At 44.3% G+C, this 21,173-nt stretch overlaps 1 protein-coding gene across 5 annotated transcripts in view; it reads right to left on the minus strand.

The window, feature by feature from the left end:
• LOC123993584 (protocadherin-1-like) overlaps positions 1 to 21,173 on the minus strand; it is a 405,421-nt gene that overhangs the window by 128,226 nt on the left and 256,022 nt on the right. The window contains exon 5 of one of the 5 annotated variants that reach the window (XM_046295908.1): positions 7,547 to 7,752. The exons of the other annotated variants lie outside the window; for them this stretch is intronic. Coding sequence (XP_046151864.1) covers positions 7,709 to 7,752 — 44 coding nt within the window. The 3' untranslated portion in view covers positions 7,547 to 7,708. Of the gene's footprint in view, positions 1 to 7,546; positions 7,753 to 21,173 lie in introns of those variants that run through there. 5 annotated transcript variants of the gene reach the window in all.

The raw sequence follows: 21,173 nt of genomic DNA on the forward strand, positions 1-21,173 counted from the left end.
AACCACAGTGAGACTATTTCTTTTTTGATTTTTCGTTCACCTTTTACACCTGTTGTTTTGGGTCATCCCTGGCTAGTATGTCATAATCCTTCTATTAATTGGTCTAGTAATTCTATCCTATCCTGGAACGTTTCTTGTCATGTGAAGTGTTTAATGTCTGCCATCCCTCCCATTTCTTCTGTCCCCACTTCTCAGGAGGAACCTGGCGATTTGACAGGAGTGCCGGAGGAATATCATGATCTGCGCACGGTCTTCAGTCGGTCCCGAGCCAACTCCCTTCCTCCTCACCGGTCGTATGATTGTAGTATTGATCTCCTTCCGGGGACCACTCCTCCTCGGGGTAGACTATACTCTCTGTCGGCTCCCGAACGTAAGGCTCTCGAGGATTATTTATCTGTGTCTCTTGACGCCGGTACCATAGTGCCTTCTTCCTCTCCGGCCGGGGCGGGGTTCTTTTTTGTTAAGAAAAAGGACGGTACTCTGCGCCCCTGCGTGGATTATCGAGGGCTGAATGACATAATGGTTAAGAATCGTTATCCGCTTCCCCTTATGTCATCAGCCTTCGAGATTCTGCAGGGAGCCAGGTGCTTTACTAAGTTGGACCTTCGTAACGCTTACCATCTCGTGCGCATCAGAGAGGGGGACGAGTGGAAAACGGCGTTTAACACTCCGTTAGGGCATTTTGAGTACCGGGTTCTGCCGTTTGGTCTCGCCAATGCGCCAGCTGTTTTTCAGGCATTAGTTAATGATGTTCTGAGAGACATGCTGAACATCTTTGTTTTTGTCTATCTTGACGATATCCTGATTTTTTCACCGTCACTCGAGATTCATGTTCAGCACGTTCGACGTGTTCTACAGCGCCTTTTAGAGAATTGTCTCTACGTGAAGGCTGAGAAGTGTTCTTTTCATGTCTCCTCCGTTACTTTTCTCGGTTCCGTTATTTCCGCAGAAGGCATTCAGATGGATTCCGCTAAGGTCCAAGCTGTCAGTGATTGGCCCGTTCCAAGGTCACGTGTCGAGTTGCAGCGCTTTCTAGGTTTCGGTAATTTCTATCGGCGTTTCATTCGTAATTTCGGTCAAGTTGCTGCCCCTCTCACAGCTCTTACTTCTGTCAAGACGTGTTTTAAGTGGTCCGGTTCCGCCCAGGGAGCTTTTGATCTTCTAAAAGAACGTTTTACGTCCGCTCCTATCCTCGTTACTCCTGACGTCACTAGACAATTCATTGTCGAGGTTGACGCTTCAGAGGTAGGCGTGGGAGCCATTCTATCCCAGCGCTTCCAGTCTGACGATAAGGTTCATCCTTGCGCTTATTTTTCTCATCGCCTGTCGCCATCTGAACGCAACTATGATGTGGGTAACCGCGAACTGCTCGCCATCCGCTTAGCCCTAGGCGAATGGCGACAGTGGTTGGAGGGGGCGACCGTTCCTTTGTCGTTTGGACAGACCATAAGAACCTTGAGTACATCCGTTCTGCCAAACGACTTAATGCCCGTCAAGCTCGTTGGGCGTTGTTTTTCGCTCGTTTCGAGTTTGTGATTTCTTACCGTCCGGGTAGCAAAAACACCAAGCCTGATGCCTTATCCCGTCTGTTTAGTTCTTCTGTGGCTTCTACTGATCCCGAGGGGATTCTTCCTTATGGGCGTGTTGTCGGGTTGACAGTCTGGGGAATTGAAAGACAGGTTAAGCAAGCACTCACGCACACTGCGTCGCCGCGCGCTTGTCCTAGTAACCTCCTTTTCGTTCCTGTTTCCACTCGTCTGGCTGTTCTTCAGTGGGCTCACTCTGCCAAGTTAGCTGGTCATCCCGGTGTTCGAGGCACTCTTGCGTCTATTCGCCAGCGCTTTTGGTGGCCGACTCAGGAGCGTGACACGCGCCGTTTCGTGGCTGCTTGTTCGGACTGCGCGCAGACTAAGTCAGGTAACTCTCCTCCTGCCGGTCGTCTCAGACCGCTCCCCATTCCTTCTCGACCATGGTCTCACATCGCCCTAGACTTCATTACCGGTCTGCCTTTGTCTGCGGGGAAGACTGTGATTCTTACGGTTGTCGATAGGTTCTCTAAGGCGGCACATTTCATTCCCCTCGCTAAACTTCCTTCCGCTAAGGAGACGGCACAAATCATCATCGAGAATGTGTTCAGAATTCATGGCCTCCCGTTAGACGCCGTTTCAGACAGAGGCCCGCAATTCACGTCACAGTTTTGGAGGGAGTTCTGTCGTTTGATTGGTGCGTCCGTCAGTCTCTCTTCCGGGTTTCATCCCCAGTCTAACGGTCAAGCAGAGAGGGCCAATCAGACGATTGGTCGCATACTACGCAGCCTTTCTTTCAGAAACCCTGCGTCTTGGGCAGAACAGCTCCCCTGGGCAGAATACGCTGACAACTCGCTTCCTTCGTCTGCTACCGGGTTATCTCCGTTTCAGAGTAGTCTGGGTTACCAGCCTCCTCTGTTCTCATCCCAGCTTGCCGAGTCCAGCGTTCCCTCCGCTCAAGCGTTTGTCCAACGTTGTGAGCGCACCTGGAGGAGGGTGAGGTCTGCACTTTGCCGTTACAGGGCACAGACTGTGAGAGCCGCCAATAAACGTAGGATTAAGAGTCCAAGGTATTGTTGCGGCCAGAGAGTGTGGCTTTCCACTCGCAACCTTCCTCTTACGACAGCTTCTCGTAAGTTGACTCCGCGGTTCATTGGTCCGTTCCGTGTCTCCCAGGTCGTCAATCCTGTCGCTGTGCGACTGCTTCTTCCGCGACATCTTCGTCGCGTCCATCCTGTCTTCCATGTCTCCTGTGTCAAGCCCTTTCTTCGCACTCCCGTTCGTCTTCCCTCCCCCCCTCCCATCCTTGTCGAGAGCGCACCTATTTACAAGGTACGTAGGATCATGGACATGCGTTCTCGGGGACGGGGTCACCAATACTTAGTGGATTGGGAGGGTTACGGTCCTGAGGAGAGGAGTTGGGTTCCGTCTCGGGACGTGCTGGACCGTTCACTTATTGATGATTTCCTCCGTTGCCGCCAGGATTCCTCCTCGAGTGCGCCAGGAGGCGCTCGGTGAGTGGGGGGGTACTGTCATGTTTTGTAATAATATAATAATATTTTGCTTTTCCCTCTGTTCGTTTTCCCCCTGCTGGTCTTTTTAGGTTCGTTCCCCTTTTTCTCTCTCCCTTCCTCTCTCTCTTCTCTCTATCGTTCCGTTCCTGCTCCCAGCTGTTCCTATTCCCCTAATCAATCATTTAGTCTTCCCACACCTGTTCCCTATCTTTTTCCCTGATTAGAGTCCCTATTTCTCCCCTTGTTTTCCGTTTCTGCCCTGTCGGATCCTTGTCTATTGTTCACCGTGCTGTGTCTGTGTATCGCCCTGTCGTGTCGTGTTTCCCTCAGATGCTGCGTGGTGAGCAGGTGTCTGAGTCTGCTACGTTCAAGTGCCTTCCCGAGGCAACCTGCAGTTCATGATCGAGTCTCCAGTCTGTTCTCGTCTTTACGAGTGGAATTATGCTTTATGATTGTAGATTTACTTTACTGGATTAAAGACTCTGTTTTCGCCAAGTCGCTTTTGGGTCCTCATTCACCTGCATAACAATAATATCGACCGAAACATGGCAAACGTTGTTTGAATCAATCCTCAAGGTGTTTTTCAAATATCTATTCGATAATATATCAACCGGGACAATTGGTTTCTCAGTAGAAGTGATTGGAATAATGGCTACCTCTGTATTTTACGCGAGAATTTCTCTGTGAGCATCAGATGACCAATTGCGCAATGACCCCGCGTACGGGTATTCTTCAACATAAATGTGTAAAACTATGTGACAATGCTGTAGACACCTTGGGGAATACGTAGAAAGTGTAATCTGGTTGATAGGGCATTCACAGCTCAATAGGGACGCATCGGAACGCAGGGCTTTCAAAAGATGAGTCACTTCCGGATTGGATTTTTCTCAGGCTTTCGACTATTAATATCAGTTCTGTTATACTCACAGACAATATTTTTACAGTTTTGGAAACTTTAGAGTGTTTTCTATCCTAAGCTGTCAATTATATGTATATTATAGCATCTTGTCCTGACAAAATATCCTGTTTAATTTGGGAAAGTTTTTTTTCCAAAAATGAAAATACTGCCCCCTAGTACCAACAGGTTAACTCTTACCTTAACCCTTACCTTAACCCTTACCTTAACCCTTACCTTAACCCTTACCTTAACTCTTACTTTAACCCTTACCTGAACCCTTACCTGAACCCTTACCTTAACTCTTACCTTAACCTTTACCTTAACTCTTACCCTAACCCTTACCTTAACCCTTACCTTAACCCTTATCATAACCCTTACCTTAACTCTTACCTTAACTCTTACCTTAACCATTCAGAATTAATGCCTAAACTTAAGCTTAGTAATGTGATGTTTACGGACAAATGTTGGATTCTGCAGTGAGACACACACACACAAACACACAGACACGCACACACACACACAAGCACCTTCCCTTCCGCCTGGATATGTTGTCTTCATTTACTAAGATATTGGCTTGCAAGAATATCCCAGCAAGTGTCTCAGTTCAGTACAGTATTTATCACAGCTCTGGGCCACTGCTTACAGCATTATATAACGTGTGTGTGTGTGTGTGTGTGTGTGTGTGTGTGTGTGTGTGTGTGTGTGTGTGTGTGTGTGTGTGTGTGTGTGTGTGTGTGTGTGTGTGTGTGTGTGTGTGTGTGTGTGTGTGTGTGTGTGTGTGTGTGTGTGTGTGTGTGTGTGTGTGTGTGTGTGAGAGGGAAATAGAGAGAGAGAGACTTGTGAATTTTGTGTCTGCTGATATGTGTGTACAAACGTAATGTTATTTGTGAATAGGATTGATGGTGTCATATCCATCGTCTGCCTCTGTGTGTGTGTTCTCTTGCTGCTTGCTCCTCTGTATTTATCAAATGACATTTTATTGGTCACATACACATATTTAGCAGATGTTTTTGCGGGTGTAGCGAAATGCTTGTGCCTATGTATATGTGTGTGTGAGAGAGAGAGTTTCCCTTCAGCAGGCCCTTCTAAGGACGAAGTAGCTGTGGCTGTGGTTACGCTGGGAGCCCCTGACAGCTGCAGGGGGCCTGGGGTTTGACCCACTGCCAGCCCCATCATAGGCTGCTCATTTGGAGACAGGGAGAGGGGAGAGAGGCGCCCTGAGCAGGCCCTAGAGAGCCCTTCAGAGGCAGCGGGGAGTGGGGAGAAAGGAGCCTAGAGCTGAGGGACAGAGGGATGGTGGGGTTTGGAGGATGGGATAGAGACATGAAGGCACACAGCCACCACAACCCAGGAGAGGAGAGGAGAGGAGAGGAGAGGAGAGGAGAGGAGAGGAGAGGAGAGGAGAGGAGAGGAGAGGAGAGGAGAGGAGAGGAGAGGAGAGGAGAGGAGAGGAGAGGGAGAAAGACAGAGATATAGAGAGACACACAGATACAGACATTGAGAGACAAAGACAGAGAGAAATATACAAAGAGACACACACAGAGATAGACAGAGAGAGACCCACGGAGATAGACAGAGAGACACACGGAGATAGAGAGACACAGTGAGAGACAGACAGACAGAGAGATACAGATAGACACAAAATAGTCGGAGAGACACAGTGAGAGACAGACACACATTGAGGGACAGTGAGAGACACAGTGAGAGACAGTGAGAAAACTAAGTTTAAGAGAGAGAGGGAATATTTCGGTAGGTCTGAAATTCCAATTTGGGAGAACATGTCATCTGTTCTGAAGAAATGAGTCACAGGGCTTTGCACAGTGGCATTCCATGGGAACATTGGTTCTGTGGGGACACATTTTTGTGGGGACACATTTTTGTGGCGCGGGGACTAGGGCCAGGGGCAGGGCAGCCCTTCAGCTCTGTGGGAAACATGGGTCGGCAGTGCTCTGTGGGAAACATGGGTCGGCAGTGCTCTGTGGGAAACATGGGTTGGCAGTGCTCTGTGGGAAAGGTTCCACACGGCGTGGCCTGCCTTTGATTAGCGCTCCACTTCCTGTCTTCCCTCCACCCCCCCACTGTGTCCACCCATCATCCCAATCCTCCCACTCCTTTCTCTCCCCTCTCGCTACCTCAGTCCCTCATTCCCCAATTTCCTCTCCTCCCTCTTGTTGTGGACTTAGAGAGTGAGGAGGGGATGTGATGGAGGGGGTTTACAGGACAAATGTCAAAGAGCAAAGACCCCCATAGGAACCAAAAAACAACAAAATAGGCACATGAACAGATGGTGGTGTTGCGCTCCACTGACGTGCCCACCACTGTGACCTAATGACCTGAATGGCTCCTTCCTCTCTTTTTCCATCTCTCCCTCTCAGTGGTTCATCCCCTAAAGATTGTCTGTTCATTGTTTATCATGGGAAATGCCTTTGAGGGTTGGTGGACATTTAAAAACAAGAGAAAGGCTGAATTTTGTGAAGTGTGCTCAACCCAACATCCAGATGAATATGTGCCCAGGACACGTTTTTTCAGTTGAGAGGAAACATGTTGGAGTTGTTTTTATCAGGATGTTGGATTGAGTGCGGTAGACCAGACTGTTGAGTGAAATACACAGTCAACTATTCCCAATAGCTGGAATAGGCGCACCAACTGAACAGTGGTGTAAAGTACTTAAGTAAAAATACGTAAAAGTACTACTTAAGCAGTTTTTGGGGTATCTGTAATTTACTATTTATATTTTGGTCAACTTTTACTTTAACTTCACTACATTCCTAAAGAAAATTATGTACTTTCTAATACATACATTTTCCCTGACACCCAAAGGGTACTTGTAACATTTTGAAGGCTTAGCAGGACAGGAAACGTTCTAAATCACACACTTACCAAGAAATCATTCATGTTCCTCCCTTCTGCCTCTGATCCGGCAGACTCACAAAACTCATGCTTCGTTTGTAAATGATGTCTGAGTGTTGGAGTGTGCCCCTGGCTATCTGTAAATGATGTCTGAGTGTTAGAGTGTGCCCCTGGCTAAAAAAAAAACAAGAAATTGGTGCTGCCTGGTTTTCTTAATATAAGGAATTTGAAATGCTTTATACTTTTACTTTTGATACTTCTAGACACTCTAATGTACTTGTCCTCTTGCTCAGTTGTGCACCGGGGCCTCCCACTCCTCTTTATATTCTGGTTTGAGCCAGTTTGCACTGTTCTATGAAGAGAGTAGTACAATGAGTTGTATGAGATCTTCAGTTTCTTGACAATTTCTCGCATAGAATAGCCTTCATTTCTCAGAACAAGAATAGACTGATGAATTTCAGAAGAAAGGTATTTTTTTCTGGCCACAAATGATGCACACATGACTGTAAGTCGCTTTGGATAAAAGCGTCTGCTAAATGGCATATATTATTATATATTATTATATATTATGATGCTCCAGATACTCAACTAGTCTAAAGACTACCAGATTTATTGCTTCTTTAATCAGTACAGCAGTTTTTAGCTGTGCTAGCATAATTACAAAAGGGTTTTCTTATGATCAATTATCCTTTTAAAATTATAAACATGGATAAGCTAACACAACGTGCCATCAGAATACAGGAGTGATAGTTGCTGATAATGGGTCATTTACAAAATTAACAATGTCTATGCTGTATTTTTGATCAATTTGATGTTATTTTAATGGACAAAAAAAAGTGTTTTTCTTTCGAAAACAAGAAAATGTCTACGTGACCCCAAACCTTTGAATGGTAGTGTACATAATATCAGATGGGCAGTGTTTAGAAGACAGGTGGAAGTGTCCCTCGTTTCCAATGAAAAGCAGCTGGAAATGAGAAAACAAGGAGAAAGCATTTATTTATTCATGTCGTTGACAACAAATTAAGATGCAGAGCAACTGTTACATTGTTTAAACATAATACCTGGAAGTATTGTCTGTCATATCTTTAACAATAAAACCGCCATAGGCCAACGGCCACTGACGTTTGATTTCGTAAAGAAATCTGCCATTTTGAAAGCAACGTCTTGCTCCTTCCCTGACTCTTCCTAAATCTTCAGATTTAACATTGTTCAGTTGTCAGAATTTCTTTACCACAAACAGAACGGTATTTAAAGGTTGTTTACATGTTTCTTCCACCTAGTACTACGTTAAGTGCTCAAGACAAATGAGCTTTAGGACATTGGTACCCAGGTGATAATGTGTCTCTCTCCACACTGAATGAATTGGATGTCGGAATGATAGAAACTGACATTTGTGCACATGACTTCACAATTGAATTTGTATGATCTGACTGATAAGTGGGATGACGAAGGTAATTGATTTTAGAACAATGGTATAATTATGAATAATTTGGGGCAGTCTATTTTTTTTATTTAGAAAGGCTGGAAATGGTATTTAATCTCTCCTCGGAGAGATTCAAATTAGATACTAAGTACAATGTACAACGTGGGTAGGTCGCAATGGCAAGCCAAACCAAACAAATGGACGCTTACAGCATAGCAGATGTTACAGAATTTGGATGAGCTGGAGTCGGATGGAGGATCAGATATTGAGCCTGAAACCTGAAAACTGATGACATTGTGGGGACTTCCTGTGATTCTGATGTTGACTTTGAGCCTCAGAAGCCTGAGAGACTGAACAGGTCTAACAGGGAAAGCATCCTTCTCCCCGTGCACCACAGCTCACCCAGGAGAGAAGAGAAGAAACATTGCCAGGTCGGCAGGTGTACACGGAAAAAAGGCCCATAAAAACTGTGTGCAGTACAACTGATTTCTTTTTGGGTCTTGCTCACACAAGGCACCGAAGCCGACTGTGATATCGGAGCATAATGAAGGACAGAAGAGGAGATTGATTCCTGTGTAAAGGTATGGGTAAGGGCACAATACAGTCTCCCGTACAATCAATACATTGATCTTTTTTTCATACATTTCCACAAATATTTCTTTATTCTTTATATTTGTGTTATGTACTATTTATCAAGTGTTGGCGCATGTGTTTACGGCAATTCATTTGACCTGTGCGCCTTGCGGGTTGATATTCTCTTTTACTCTTTACTTTGTAAATGAAGCTGTTACTGGACCATATTGCTTACTATAACTCTATTATTGGGCGGCAGTAAACGAAAGGTTGCAAGTTCAAATCCCGAGCTGGCAAGGTACAAATCTGTCGTTCTGCCCCTGAACAGGCAGTTAACCCAATCTTCCTAGGCTGTCATTGAAAATAAGAATTTGTTCTTATCTGACTTGCCTACTTAAATAAAAGATTAAAATAAAATAAATTACTAATCAAATATTTGAATCAAATGTATTACATTGTGGTGTTTTTTAAATTTATTTTTATGTCAAAAACGTGCTGCAGTATAATATAAAACATGCATTTTACATGCATTTTATTCACGTCAAAATATACAATATAAAATTAATCAAAATATACAAATTATTCTCAAGACATTCAATCAATCAATCATTTGATTTAGGTTGATAACAAAGCAGTAGATGAATCTGATGTGTTTGCTAAAGGGGGTGCCCCACAGCGTTCTCTGGCAGATACTTATAGGCTGAAAGGCTCAGCTGTTCGAGTGTTAAGACAGTTGGTAAAGCATCATTTCCCATCTCCTGACGACAAAAAATAATACAAAATCTACTTCCATCTGGGCTTGTTTTGGGACTATCAAAACTACTTCCTGTGTTTTGCAATCTTAAATAAGGCTGATGATTGAATCTTTTGGGGACAGATTGGATGTTGTATACCGTAATGGAAAAAAGTAGCTGTTTGCTCATTTGAAACAAATGATGGAGTTGATTTCCCTCGATGTGTGTTGGTTCAATGGGGATGGGCGGAGAAGGGAGGAAGTTGGAAGGAGGGAGGCAGAGCGAGGCGGTCTGCGGGAAGCTATTTGGCAATTTGGTCTGCAAACCAGAGCGTAATGGGCATTTTACATGACGTCCTCATCACACGAGACACGCTTAAGTAGTGCTCGGATACAGTCCCTGACAATGGCACAGATGTTCAAAGGGTTAAGACGTTTTCCCTTATCTTCCTCCGTCTCTCTCTCCTTGTGTCTCTCTCCCTCCGACATCATTTGTATGTACGCATGTTTGTCTGTGTGCATATGTTTTCTGACCAATTATTGTATGACTGATGCAATCGTGAGATAAGGCTGAGGCTTGGGAGAGAGGGGCAGGGCTTTGGGATAGGGATGGGCTGGTATACTGTATGATGACAACACACACACACACACACAGACGTGCATATGCACAGATGCATGTCAAAAGCATTGCCCATCAACTGAATATAAAGAAAATAATTGGTCTCTCTGTTCCTCTCCCCGTCCACTTTTTTCCTTCTCAACCCCTCCCGCCAGTCAGAAACCCAGCAGTGTCTGTGATCCTCTTCCTACTACGGTGCAGTTCTCTTTCTCTCTGTGTCTCTCTCTCTCTCTCTCTCTCTCTCTCTCTCTCTCTCTCTCTCTCTCTCTCTCTCTCTCTCTCTCTCTCTCTCTCTCTCTCTCTCTCTCTCTCTCTCTCTCTCTCTCTCTCTCTCTCGTGGCAATACCTTACAGTGCCTGAGGGATGAGGATAGTGTGTCTGAAAGAATGGCTATGCATATCGCTGAGGACCATCTGCACTATCGTAGTTCTCACACACACAGACTCTCCACCCCACGTCGCAAAAGAGGGCTGCAATCGTCTCCATACCAACAGGGGACCGCTGAGCAGCCTTATAATCATCCCTAACCACCACAGCGGCCCAGACAGACACTCAGCAGCCAGCCCTCCCCTTCGATAATGCATGAAGCTACTCCCAAATGTAACGTAATTATCTGAATGGCGGTTTGCCCTCTTCCCTGCCTGCTCTCAATGCATTTCTACTTGATGCTGGGGAAGATTGAGATCTGATGTGATTGAGAGAGCAGGGTGGACGCTCCATGTTGTAATGGAGATGGAGATGTAAATGTTTTTTAAACATGGCCCACAGGAAGTGAAGGGGTGTTGAACAATCACCATCATCACCACCATCATCGTAGTGATCATCATCACCATCATCATCATAGTGATCATCATCACCATCATCATCATAGTGATCATCATCACCACAATCATCATGGTGATCATTCATCACCATCATCATCATCATAGTGATCATCATCATCATCACCACCACCATCATCTTAGTGATCATCATCATCATCATCATCACTATCATCATCATAGTGGTCATCATCACCACCATCATCATAGTGATCATCATCATCACCAACCACATCATCATAGTGATCATCATCACCACCATCATCTTAGTGATCATTATCATCATCATCATAGTGATCATCATCATAGTGATCACTATCATCATCATCATAGTGATCATCATCATAGTGATCACTAGCATCATCATCGTGATCATCATCGTAACCATCTTCATCATAGTGATCATCATCACCATCATCATCATCATCATAGTGATCACCGTCATCATAGTGATCATCATCATAGTGATCATCATCATCACCATCATCATCAGTGACCATCATCATCAGTGACCATCATCAATATGATCATCATCATCATCATAGTGATCACTATCATCCTCATCATCATAGTGATCATCATCATCATCACCACCATCATCATAGTGATCATCATCACCATCGTCATCATCATGATCATCATCACCACCATCACCATAGTGATCATCATCCCCACCATCATAGTGATCATCATCACCACCATCATCGTCATCATCATAGTGATCATCATCACCACCATCACCATAGTGATCATCATCATAGTGATCATCATTACCCTCATCATAGAACCCCTCGTATCACATCCCTAGAAGCCAGTGTTTCTGAACACTAGTAATTATTTTCTCGGATTGGAGTTATAATCCCAAGCAAACAGCTTCCTGATAGCCATATCCCCCTATAGCTCTACACTCATATTCAACTCTGGACCTCAAAGCCAGTTCCACTGCTTTTTTCTCCCCATCGTTCCCCTGTAATCTGGGACTAATTTAGACCTGGGACACCAGGTGGGTGCAATTAATGAAAATCAGCAGTAGTCCGGACCTCGCAGGGTAAGACTTGAATACCCTCTATACCCTCACACTGTACACATGGCTTTTCCATTGGAAGAAGCAGTACCCTGAGATCAGAGGAGGGTGGTGGGATGAGCTATAAGAGGACGGGGTCATGGTATTGGCTAGAATGGAACAAAGTCAAACATGTGGTTTCCATTTGTTTGATGTGTTTGGTATCGTTCCATTTATTCCATGCCAGCCATTACAATCAGCCCGTCCTCCTATAGCTCCTCCAACCAGCCTCCTCTCACTGAGACGACCTATATGATAGAGACAACAGCACCCATCATTCTCCCTCTTTTTATTACCTTTCCATGAAGACTCTCTCTATCCCCCCATCTCATTGCACCAAACCACATTGCCTTTAACCCTCTCCCATTCTCCCTCCCTCTCCTCTCCTACAGATGCAGGATCTTAATTTGAGCAAGTTCACTACAGCTGGAAAATAATCCTACAGTAACAGGAAATGTGAATTATTATGTGGATTATAATTCATGGACATCTTTAGAAGCCTTTTTAGACCTTGGATACACTATAGGTTTGCGTTTCCTTTTGTGCAGGAAAATCCTCAGCATCAAATTAAGATCCTACACCTGTACTCTTTCTCCCTCATTTTCCCAGGGGCTCCACAGACACCCAGCCCTATTAGAAGGAGGAAATGAGCACATTAGGAGGGCGAGGAGGGGGTCTGCAGGAAACACACAAGGGATCCAGGCCCGGGGTAATGGAATTACTCTCCATTATCTTGCCAAGAGGATCCCATGTATACGGGGACTGCTGGATGACCAGATAGAGGTGAATAAGAGTTTGTGATAGTGTCTGGACACAGACCAGGGACGTTGGGGGTGTTGTACAGTGATGGTCTTGTTAGCTGGTTATTGGGCTGGTCACTCAAATGAGAAACTATTATTTGTGGGGTATTTGTGTCATTAGTCCATTGTTGATATAGTCCCAAAATGTTTTGCATGACGGATATCAAGTTTTCAAGATGCATAACTTTCAAAATACATACAGCCGGTATGATGCATACAGTGCATTCAGAAGGTATTCAGACTCCTTGACTTTTCCCACATTTTGTTACATCACAGCCTTATTCTAAAATGGATTAATATGTTTCCCCCCCTCATCAATCTACACACAATACCCACAATGACAAAGCAAAAACAGTTTGTTAGAATTTTTTTGCAAATGTATTGAAAATGTAACACAGATATAGCACATTTACATAAGTATTCAGACCCTTTACTCAGTACTTTGTTGAAGCACCTTTTGCAGCGATTACAGTCTTGAGTCTCCTTGGGTATGACGCTACAATCTTGGCACACCTGTATTTGGGAAGTTTCTCCCAATCTTCTCTGTAAATCCTCTCAAGCTCTGTCAGGTTGCATGGGGAGCATCGCTGCACAGCTATTTTCAGGTCTTTCCATGGATGTTCGATCAGCTTCAAGTCCGGGCTCTGGCTGGGCCACTCAAGGACATCCAAAGACTTGCCCCGAAGCCATTCCTTGGCTGTGTGCTTGGATTCGTTGTCCTGTTAGAAGGTAAACCTCCACCCTAGTCTGAGGTCCTCAGCACACTGGAGCAGGTTTTCATCAAGGACCTCTTTGTACTTTGCTCCAGTTATCATACCCTCATTCCGGACTAGTCTCCCAGTACCTGATGCAGAAAAACATCCCCATGCTTTATGGCAGGGATGGTCTCGAAGCACTACAGACAATTCCTTTGACCTCATGGCTTGGTTTATGCTCTGGAATGCACTGTCAACTGTGGGGCCTCATATAGACAGGTGTGTGTGCCTTTCCAAATCATGTCCAATCAATTGAAAGTACAACAGGTGGACTCCAATCAAGTTGTAGAAACATCTCAATGATGATCAATGGAAACAGGATGCACCTGAGCTCAATTTCAAGTCTCATGTCAAAGGGTCTGAATATTTATGTAAATCATTTATTTCTGTTTTTTCTTTATAATACATTTGCAAAAATATATAAAAACCTGTTTTTGCTTTGTCATTATGGGGTATTGTGTAGATTGATTAGATAATAAAAAAATAAAAAATAAACATTTTGGAATAGGGATGTAACGCAACAAAATGTGAAAAAATTCAAGGGGTCTGAATACTTTCTGAACGCACTGTTAATACAGCCGGTATGATGAATATATACAAATACAGCCGATATGATGAATATATACAAATACAGCCGATATGATGAATATATACAAATACAGCCGATATGATGAATATATACAAATACAGCCGATATGAGGCATATATATAAATACAGCTGGTGTGAGGCATATATGTAAATACAGCTGGTGTGAGGCATATATATAAATACAGCTGGTGTGAGGCATATATATAAATACAGCTGGTGTGAGGCATATATATAAATACAGCTGGTGTGAGGCATATATGTAAATACAGTCGGTATGATGCATATATATAAATACAGCCGATATGAGGCATATATGTAAATACAGCTGGTGTGAGGCATATACATAAATACAGCTGGTGTGAGGCATATATATAAATACAGCTGGTGTGAGGCATATACATAAATACAGCAGGTGTGATGCATATATATAAATACAGCTGGTGTGAGGCATATATGTAAATACAGCTGGTGTGAGGCATATATATAAATACAGCTGGTGTGAGGCATATATATAAATACAGCTGGTGTGAGGCATATATATAAATACAGCTGGTGTGAGGCATATATGTAAATACAGTCGGTATGATGCATATATATAAATACAGCCGGTGTGAGGCATATATATAAATACAGCTGGTATGATGCATATATATAAATACAGCTGGTATGATGCATATATATAAATACAGCTGGTATGATGCATATATATAAATACAGCTGGTGTGCGGCATATCCAGAAATACAGCCGGTGTGCGGCATATACAGAAATACAGCCGGTGTGAGGCATATCCAGAAATACAGCTGGTGTGCGGCATATACAGAAATACAGCTGGTGTGCGGCATATCCAGAAATACAGCAGGTGTGCGGCATATACAGAAATACAGCTGGTGTGCGGCATATCCAGAAATACAGCCGGTGTGCAGCATATACAGAAATACAGCCGGTGTGCGGCATATCCAGAAATACAGCAGGTGTGCGGCATATACAGAAATACAGCTGGTGTGCGGCATATACAGAAATACAGCCGGTGTGCGGCATATCCAGAAATACAGCCGGTGTGCGGCATATACAGAAATACAGCTGGTGTGCGGCATATCCAGAAATACAGCCGGTGTGCGGCATATATGTAAATACAACCGGTGTGAGGCATATCCAGAAATACAGCCGATATGAGGCATATCCATAAATACAGCCGGTGTGAGGCATATCCAGAAATACAGCCGGTGTGAGGCATATCCAGAAATACAGCCGGTGTGAGGCATATCCAGAAATACAGCCGGTGTGAGGCATATATATAAATACAGCCGGTGTGAGGCATATCCAGAAATACAGCCGGTGTGAGGCATATCCAGAAATACAGCCGGTGTGAGTCATATATATAAATACAGCCGGTGTGAGGCATATCCAGAAATACAGCCGGTGTGAGGCATATCCAGAAATACAGCCGGTGTGAGGCATATATATAAATACAGCCGGTGTGAGGCATATCCAGAAATACAGCCAGTGTGAGGCATATCCAGAAATACAGCCGGTGTGAGGCATATATATAAATACAGCCGGTGTGAGGCATTTCCAGAAATACAGCCGGTGTGAGGCATATCCAGAAATACAGCCGGTGTGAGGCATATATATAAATACAGCCGGTGTGAGGCATTTCCAGAAATACAGCCGGTGTGAGGCATATATATAAATTCAGCCGGTGTGAGGCATATATATAAATACAGCCGGTGTGAGGCATATCCAGAAATACAGCCGGTGTGAGGCATATATATAAATACAGCCGGTGTGATGCATATATATAAATACAGACGGTGTGAGGCATATCCAGAAATACAGCCGGTGTGAGACATATATATAAATTCAGCCAGTGAGAGGCATATATATAAATACAGGCGGTGTGAGGCATATATATAAATACAGCCGGTGTGAGGCATATATATATATAAATACAGCCGGTATGATGCATATATATAAATACAGCTGGTGTGTGGCATATCCAGAAATACAGCCGGTGTGCGGCATATCCAGAAATACAGCTGGTATGAGGCATATCCAGAAATACAGCCTGTGTGAGGCATATATGTAAATACAACCGGTGTGAGGCATATCCAGAAATACAGCCGGTATGAGGCATATCCAGAAATACAGCCGGTGTGAGGCATATATATAAATACAGCTAGTGTGAGGCATATCCAGAAATACAGCCGGTGTGAGGCATATCCAGAAATACAGCCGGTGTGAGGCATATCCAGAAATACAGCCGGTGTGAGGCATATATATAAATACAGCCGGTGTGAGGCATATCCGGAAATACAGCCGGTGTGAGGCATATCCAGAAATACAGCCGGTGTGAGTCATATATATAAATACAGCCGGTGTGAGGCATATCCAGAAATACAGCCGGTGTGAGGCATATCCAGAAATACAGCCGTGTGAGGCATATATATAAATACAGCCGGTGTGAGGCATATCCAGAAATACAGCCGGTATGATGCATATATATAAATACAGTCGGTATGATGCATATATATAAATACAGCCGGTGTGAGGCATATCCAGAAATACAGCCGGTTTGAGGCATATCCAGAAATACAGCCGGTGTGAGGTATATGTATAAATACAGCTGGTGTGAGGCATATCCAGAAATACAGCCGGTTTGAGGCATATCCAGAAATACAGCCGGTGTGAGGCATATATATAAATACAGCTGGTGTGAGGCATATCCAGAAATACAGCCGGTTTGAGGCATATCCAGAAATACAGCCAGTATCAGTCATATCCAGAAATACAGCCGGTATCAGTCATACCCAGAAATACAGCCGGTATGAGTCATATCCATATCCAGTCATATCCAGAAATACAGCCGGTATCAGTCATATGCATATCCATTCATATCCAGAAATACAGCCGGTATCAGCCATATCCAGAAATACAGCGGGTATGAGTCATATCCAGAAATACAGCCGGTATGAGTCATATCCAGAAATACAGCCGGTATGATTCATATCCAGAAATACAGCCGGTATCAGTCACATCCAGAAATACAGCAGGTATCAGTCATACCCAGAAATACAGCCGGTATGAGTCATATCCATATCCAGTCATATCCAGAAATACAGCCGGTATCAGTCATATCCATACCCAGTCATAGTCACATCCATATCCAGTCATATCCAGAAATTCGGCAGGTATCAGTCATATCCAGAAATACAGCCGGTATCAGTCATATCCAGAAATACAGCAGGTATCAGTCATATCCAGAAATACAGCCGGTATGAGTCATATCCATATCCAGTCATATCCAGAAATACAGCCAGTATCAGTCATATCCAGAAATACAGTCGGTATCAGTCATATCCAGAAATACAGCCGGTATGAGTCATATCCAGAAATACAGCCGGTATGAGTCACATCCAGAAACACAGCTAGTATGAGTCACATCCAGAAATACAGCCGGTATGAGTCACATCCATATCCAGTCACATCCAGAAATACGACAGTTATCAGTCATATCCAGAAATACAGCCGGTATGAGTCACATCCAGAAACACAGCCGGTATGAGTCACATCCAGAAACACAGCCGGTATGAGTCACATCCAGAAATACAGCCGGTATGAGTCACATCCAGAAACACAGCTAGTATGAGTCACATCCAGAAATACTGCCGGTATGAGTCACATCCATATCCAGTCACATCCAGAAATATGGCAGGTATCAGTCATATCTAGAAATACAGCCGGTGTGAGTCACATCCATATCCAGTCATATCCAGAAATACAGCCGGTATGAGTCACATCCATACCCAGTCATATCCAGAAATACGGCAGTTATCAGTCATATCCAGAAATACAGCCGGTATGAGTCACATCCATATCCAGTCATATCCAGAAATATGGCAGGTATCAGTCATATCTAGAAACACAGCCGGCATGAGTCATATCCATATCCAGTCATATCCAGAAATACGGCAGGTATCAGTCATATCCAGAAACACAGCCGGTATGAGTCACATCCAGAAATACAGCCGGTATGAGTCATATCCATATCCAGTCATATCCAGAAATACAGCCAGTATCAGTCATATCCAGAAATACAGCCGGTATCAGTCATATCCAGAAATACAGCAGGTATCAGTCATATCCAGAAATACAGCAGGTATGAGTCACATCCATATCCAGTCATATCCAGAAATACGGCAGGTATCAGTCATATCCAGAAACCATATCAGTCATATCCAGAAATACGGCAGGTATCAGTCATATCCAGAAACACAGCCGGTATGAGTCATATCCAGAAATACAGCCGGTATGAGTCATATCCAGAAATACAACAGGTATGAGTCACATCCATATCCAGTCATATCCAGAAATACGGCTGGTATCAGTCATATCCAGAAATACAGCCGGTATGAGTCATATCCAGAAATACAGCCGGTATGAGTCACATCCATATCCAGTCATATCCAGAAATACGGCAGGTATCAGTCATATCTAGAAACACAGCCGGTATGAGTCACATCCATATCCAGTCATATCCAGAAATACGGCAGGTATCAGTCATATCCAGAAACACAGCCGGTATGAGTCATATCCATACCCAGTCATATCCAGAAATACGGCAGGTATCAGTCATATCCAGAAACACAGCCGGTATGAGTCATATCCAGAAATACAGCCGGTATGAGTCACATCCATATCCATACCCAGTCATATCCAGAAATACAGCCGGTATGAGTCACATCCATATCCATACCCAGTCATATCCAGAAATACTGCAGGTATCAGTCACATCCATATCCATACCCAGTCATATCCAGAAATACAGCCGGTATCAGTCATATCCAGAAATACAGCCGGTATCAGTCATATCCAGAAACACAGCCGGTATGAGTCACATCCATATCCATACCCAGTCATACCCAGAAATACAGCCGGTATGAGTCACATCCATATCCAGTATCCAGAAATACGGCAGGTATCAGTCATATCCAGAAATACAGCCGGTATGAGTCACATCCATATCCAGTCATATCCAGAAATACAGCAGGTCATCCATATCCATACCCAGACATCCAGAAATACAGCCGGTATGAGTCACATCCATATCCAGTCATATCCAGAAATACAGCCGGTATGAGTCACATCCATATCCATACCCAGTCATATCCAGGCATATCGTCAGGCATATACTAAATATCTTGAATACTTGATTACTTACAGGCAAAACATTATTGGACTGTGGACTAATGGAACAAACCAACATATTGTCCTTTAACTATTGCCCTGACCTCTGTGTTACTAGGAGGATGCAGTTCTCTTTGGGGGAAAGAGTGTGTGTGTGTGTGTGTGTGTGTGTGTGTGTGTGTGTGTGTGTGTGTGTGTGTGTGTGTGTGTGTGTGTGTGTGTGTGTGTGTGTGTGTGTGTGTGCGTGCGTGCGTGCGTGCGTGCGTGCGTGCGTGTGTTGAAATAATACCACAGTAATGTCGTGTTGTCATCCTACTATAAAGTTGGAACATTGGAACGAAGCAAGACATGCACCGCAGAGGAGGAACTTAAACAAATTCAGGGAAGAGCCACTTCCTCCCTCCCTCACCCCAAACCTCAGTCCCATTAGCACCCATTCACTTACTCTTCCACAGTACCGTACAAATTGCCTCGACTAACCTGTACCCCCCCCCCCGTACCGTACCCCTTGTGCAAGAACTCGTTATTGCGTTACTTTTTATTTTATTTCTTACTTTAGTTGATTTAGTAAAAAATGTCTTAACTCTGCTTTGAGCTCCAACTGCATTGTTGGTTAAGGGCGTTTCACAGCAAGGTTGTATTCAGCGCATGCTATAAAATCAAATTTGATGTGATTTGAGTGGTACCATATAGCTCTAAGACAACCGTCATAGCTCCTATTAGATGGCCTATGTTGAGTAGAAGACTGTTGGAAAGATGGAGTGTATTTATAGCTGGGGCCTGTTCTTCCTGGATGGGCTCTGTTATAGACATCTGGGGCGATGCTGCGGGAGGGAGGGCTTTCATTTGAACGTCTCTGCCTCCTATTCTTAGCTCCATTGTGCCGGCGTGTGATCCGGGAACACAATACAGTGCGGGGGGAGGTCTGCTGGTTCGGGGACTGTTCTGGAATCGCTCGGCTGAAGACGGACCACCTCTGTAAGGGTCAATTTACACTTGCGGGGTCCTTGTTAGGCTAGTGACAGGTGGGCCAGCGGGACACACAGGATAAGCGACTAGATAATATGCTTTCCCGGAGCTTATACGTGTGTGAGTAAGGGTTTCCACGGCAGCTTTGTTCAGTATGCAGATCAGCTCATCAAAATACATATATAAAGATATCCAGTTACGGTTCTGTGCAGAGCACACAGATGGTAAGGACAGTGCGTCCATAAGTCTGTGTGTAATTGTTTTCAAGTGAACAGGCACACCACACAGTCACAGTCACACACACATACACACGAACAGACCCAAACAGATGTGCACTCTTCCTTGGGAAAATACCTGCAGCCAGAACAAGTTTGACCATCCCAGTGGAAGATCCCCCCCCCCACCAGTTTCTTCCTAACTTGAAATCCCTTCAACATGAGGAATCTTTGTGCCTCCTCCACCTCTTCCCTCCCTCTGCCACCCACTATCACCCTGACCTCATTCACTATGTAACAGGGAACAGACATTTTCCTCCTTTCATTTTTCCCTCACTTTTTTCCTCCTTTTACCTTTTCGCTGGGCTGGGTGGTGGCTCTAGCCACTGGTCGTCTGAGTGCAGCCGTGGGTAATTGTATTTACAGATGGCATACGTGCTACCAGCGCAGGTACAGAGAAAGAGAGAGAGGAGGAAAGCGAGAGAGAGTGAGAAAGAGTCTCCCTGTTTCCCCTCCCTGCGGCCCACAGTACTCTCTGATGGGTAAGGACAGCTTGGCCATTTGGACCAGGGATCGTCTCTCTTGTCGTTACACTGGCTGTGTGAGTCTGATACACAGACAATTTTACCAGTCACTCTCT

Source organism: Oncorhynchus gorbuscha, linkage group LG13 (genome assembly GCF_021184085.1).
Source record: "Oncorhynchus gorbuscha isolate QuinsamMale2020 ecotype Even-year linkage group LG13, OgorEven_v1.0, whole genome shotgun sequence".
NCBI lineage: Eukaryota > Metazoa > Chordata > Actinopteri > Salmoniformes > Salmonidae > Oncorhynchus > Oncorhynchus gorbuscha.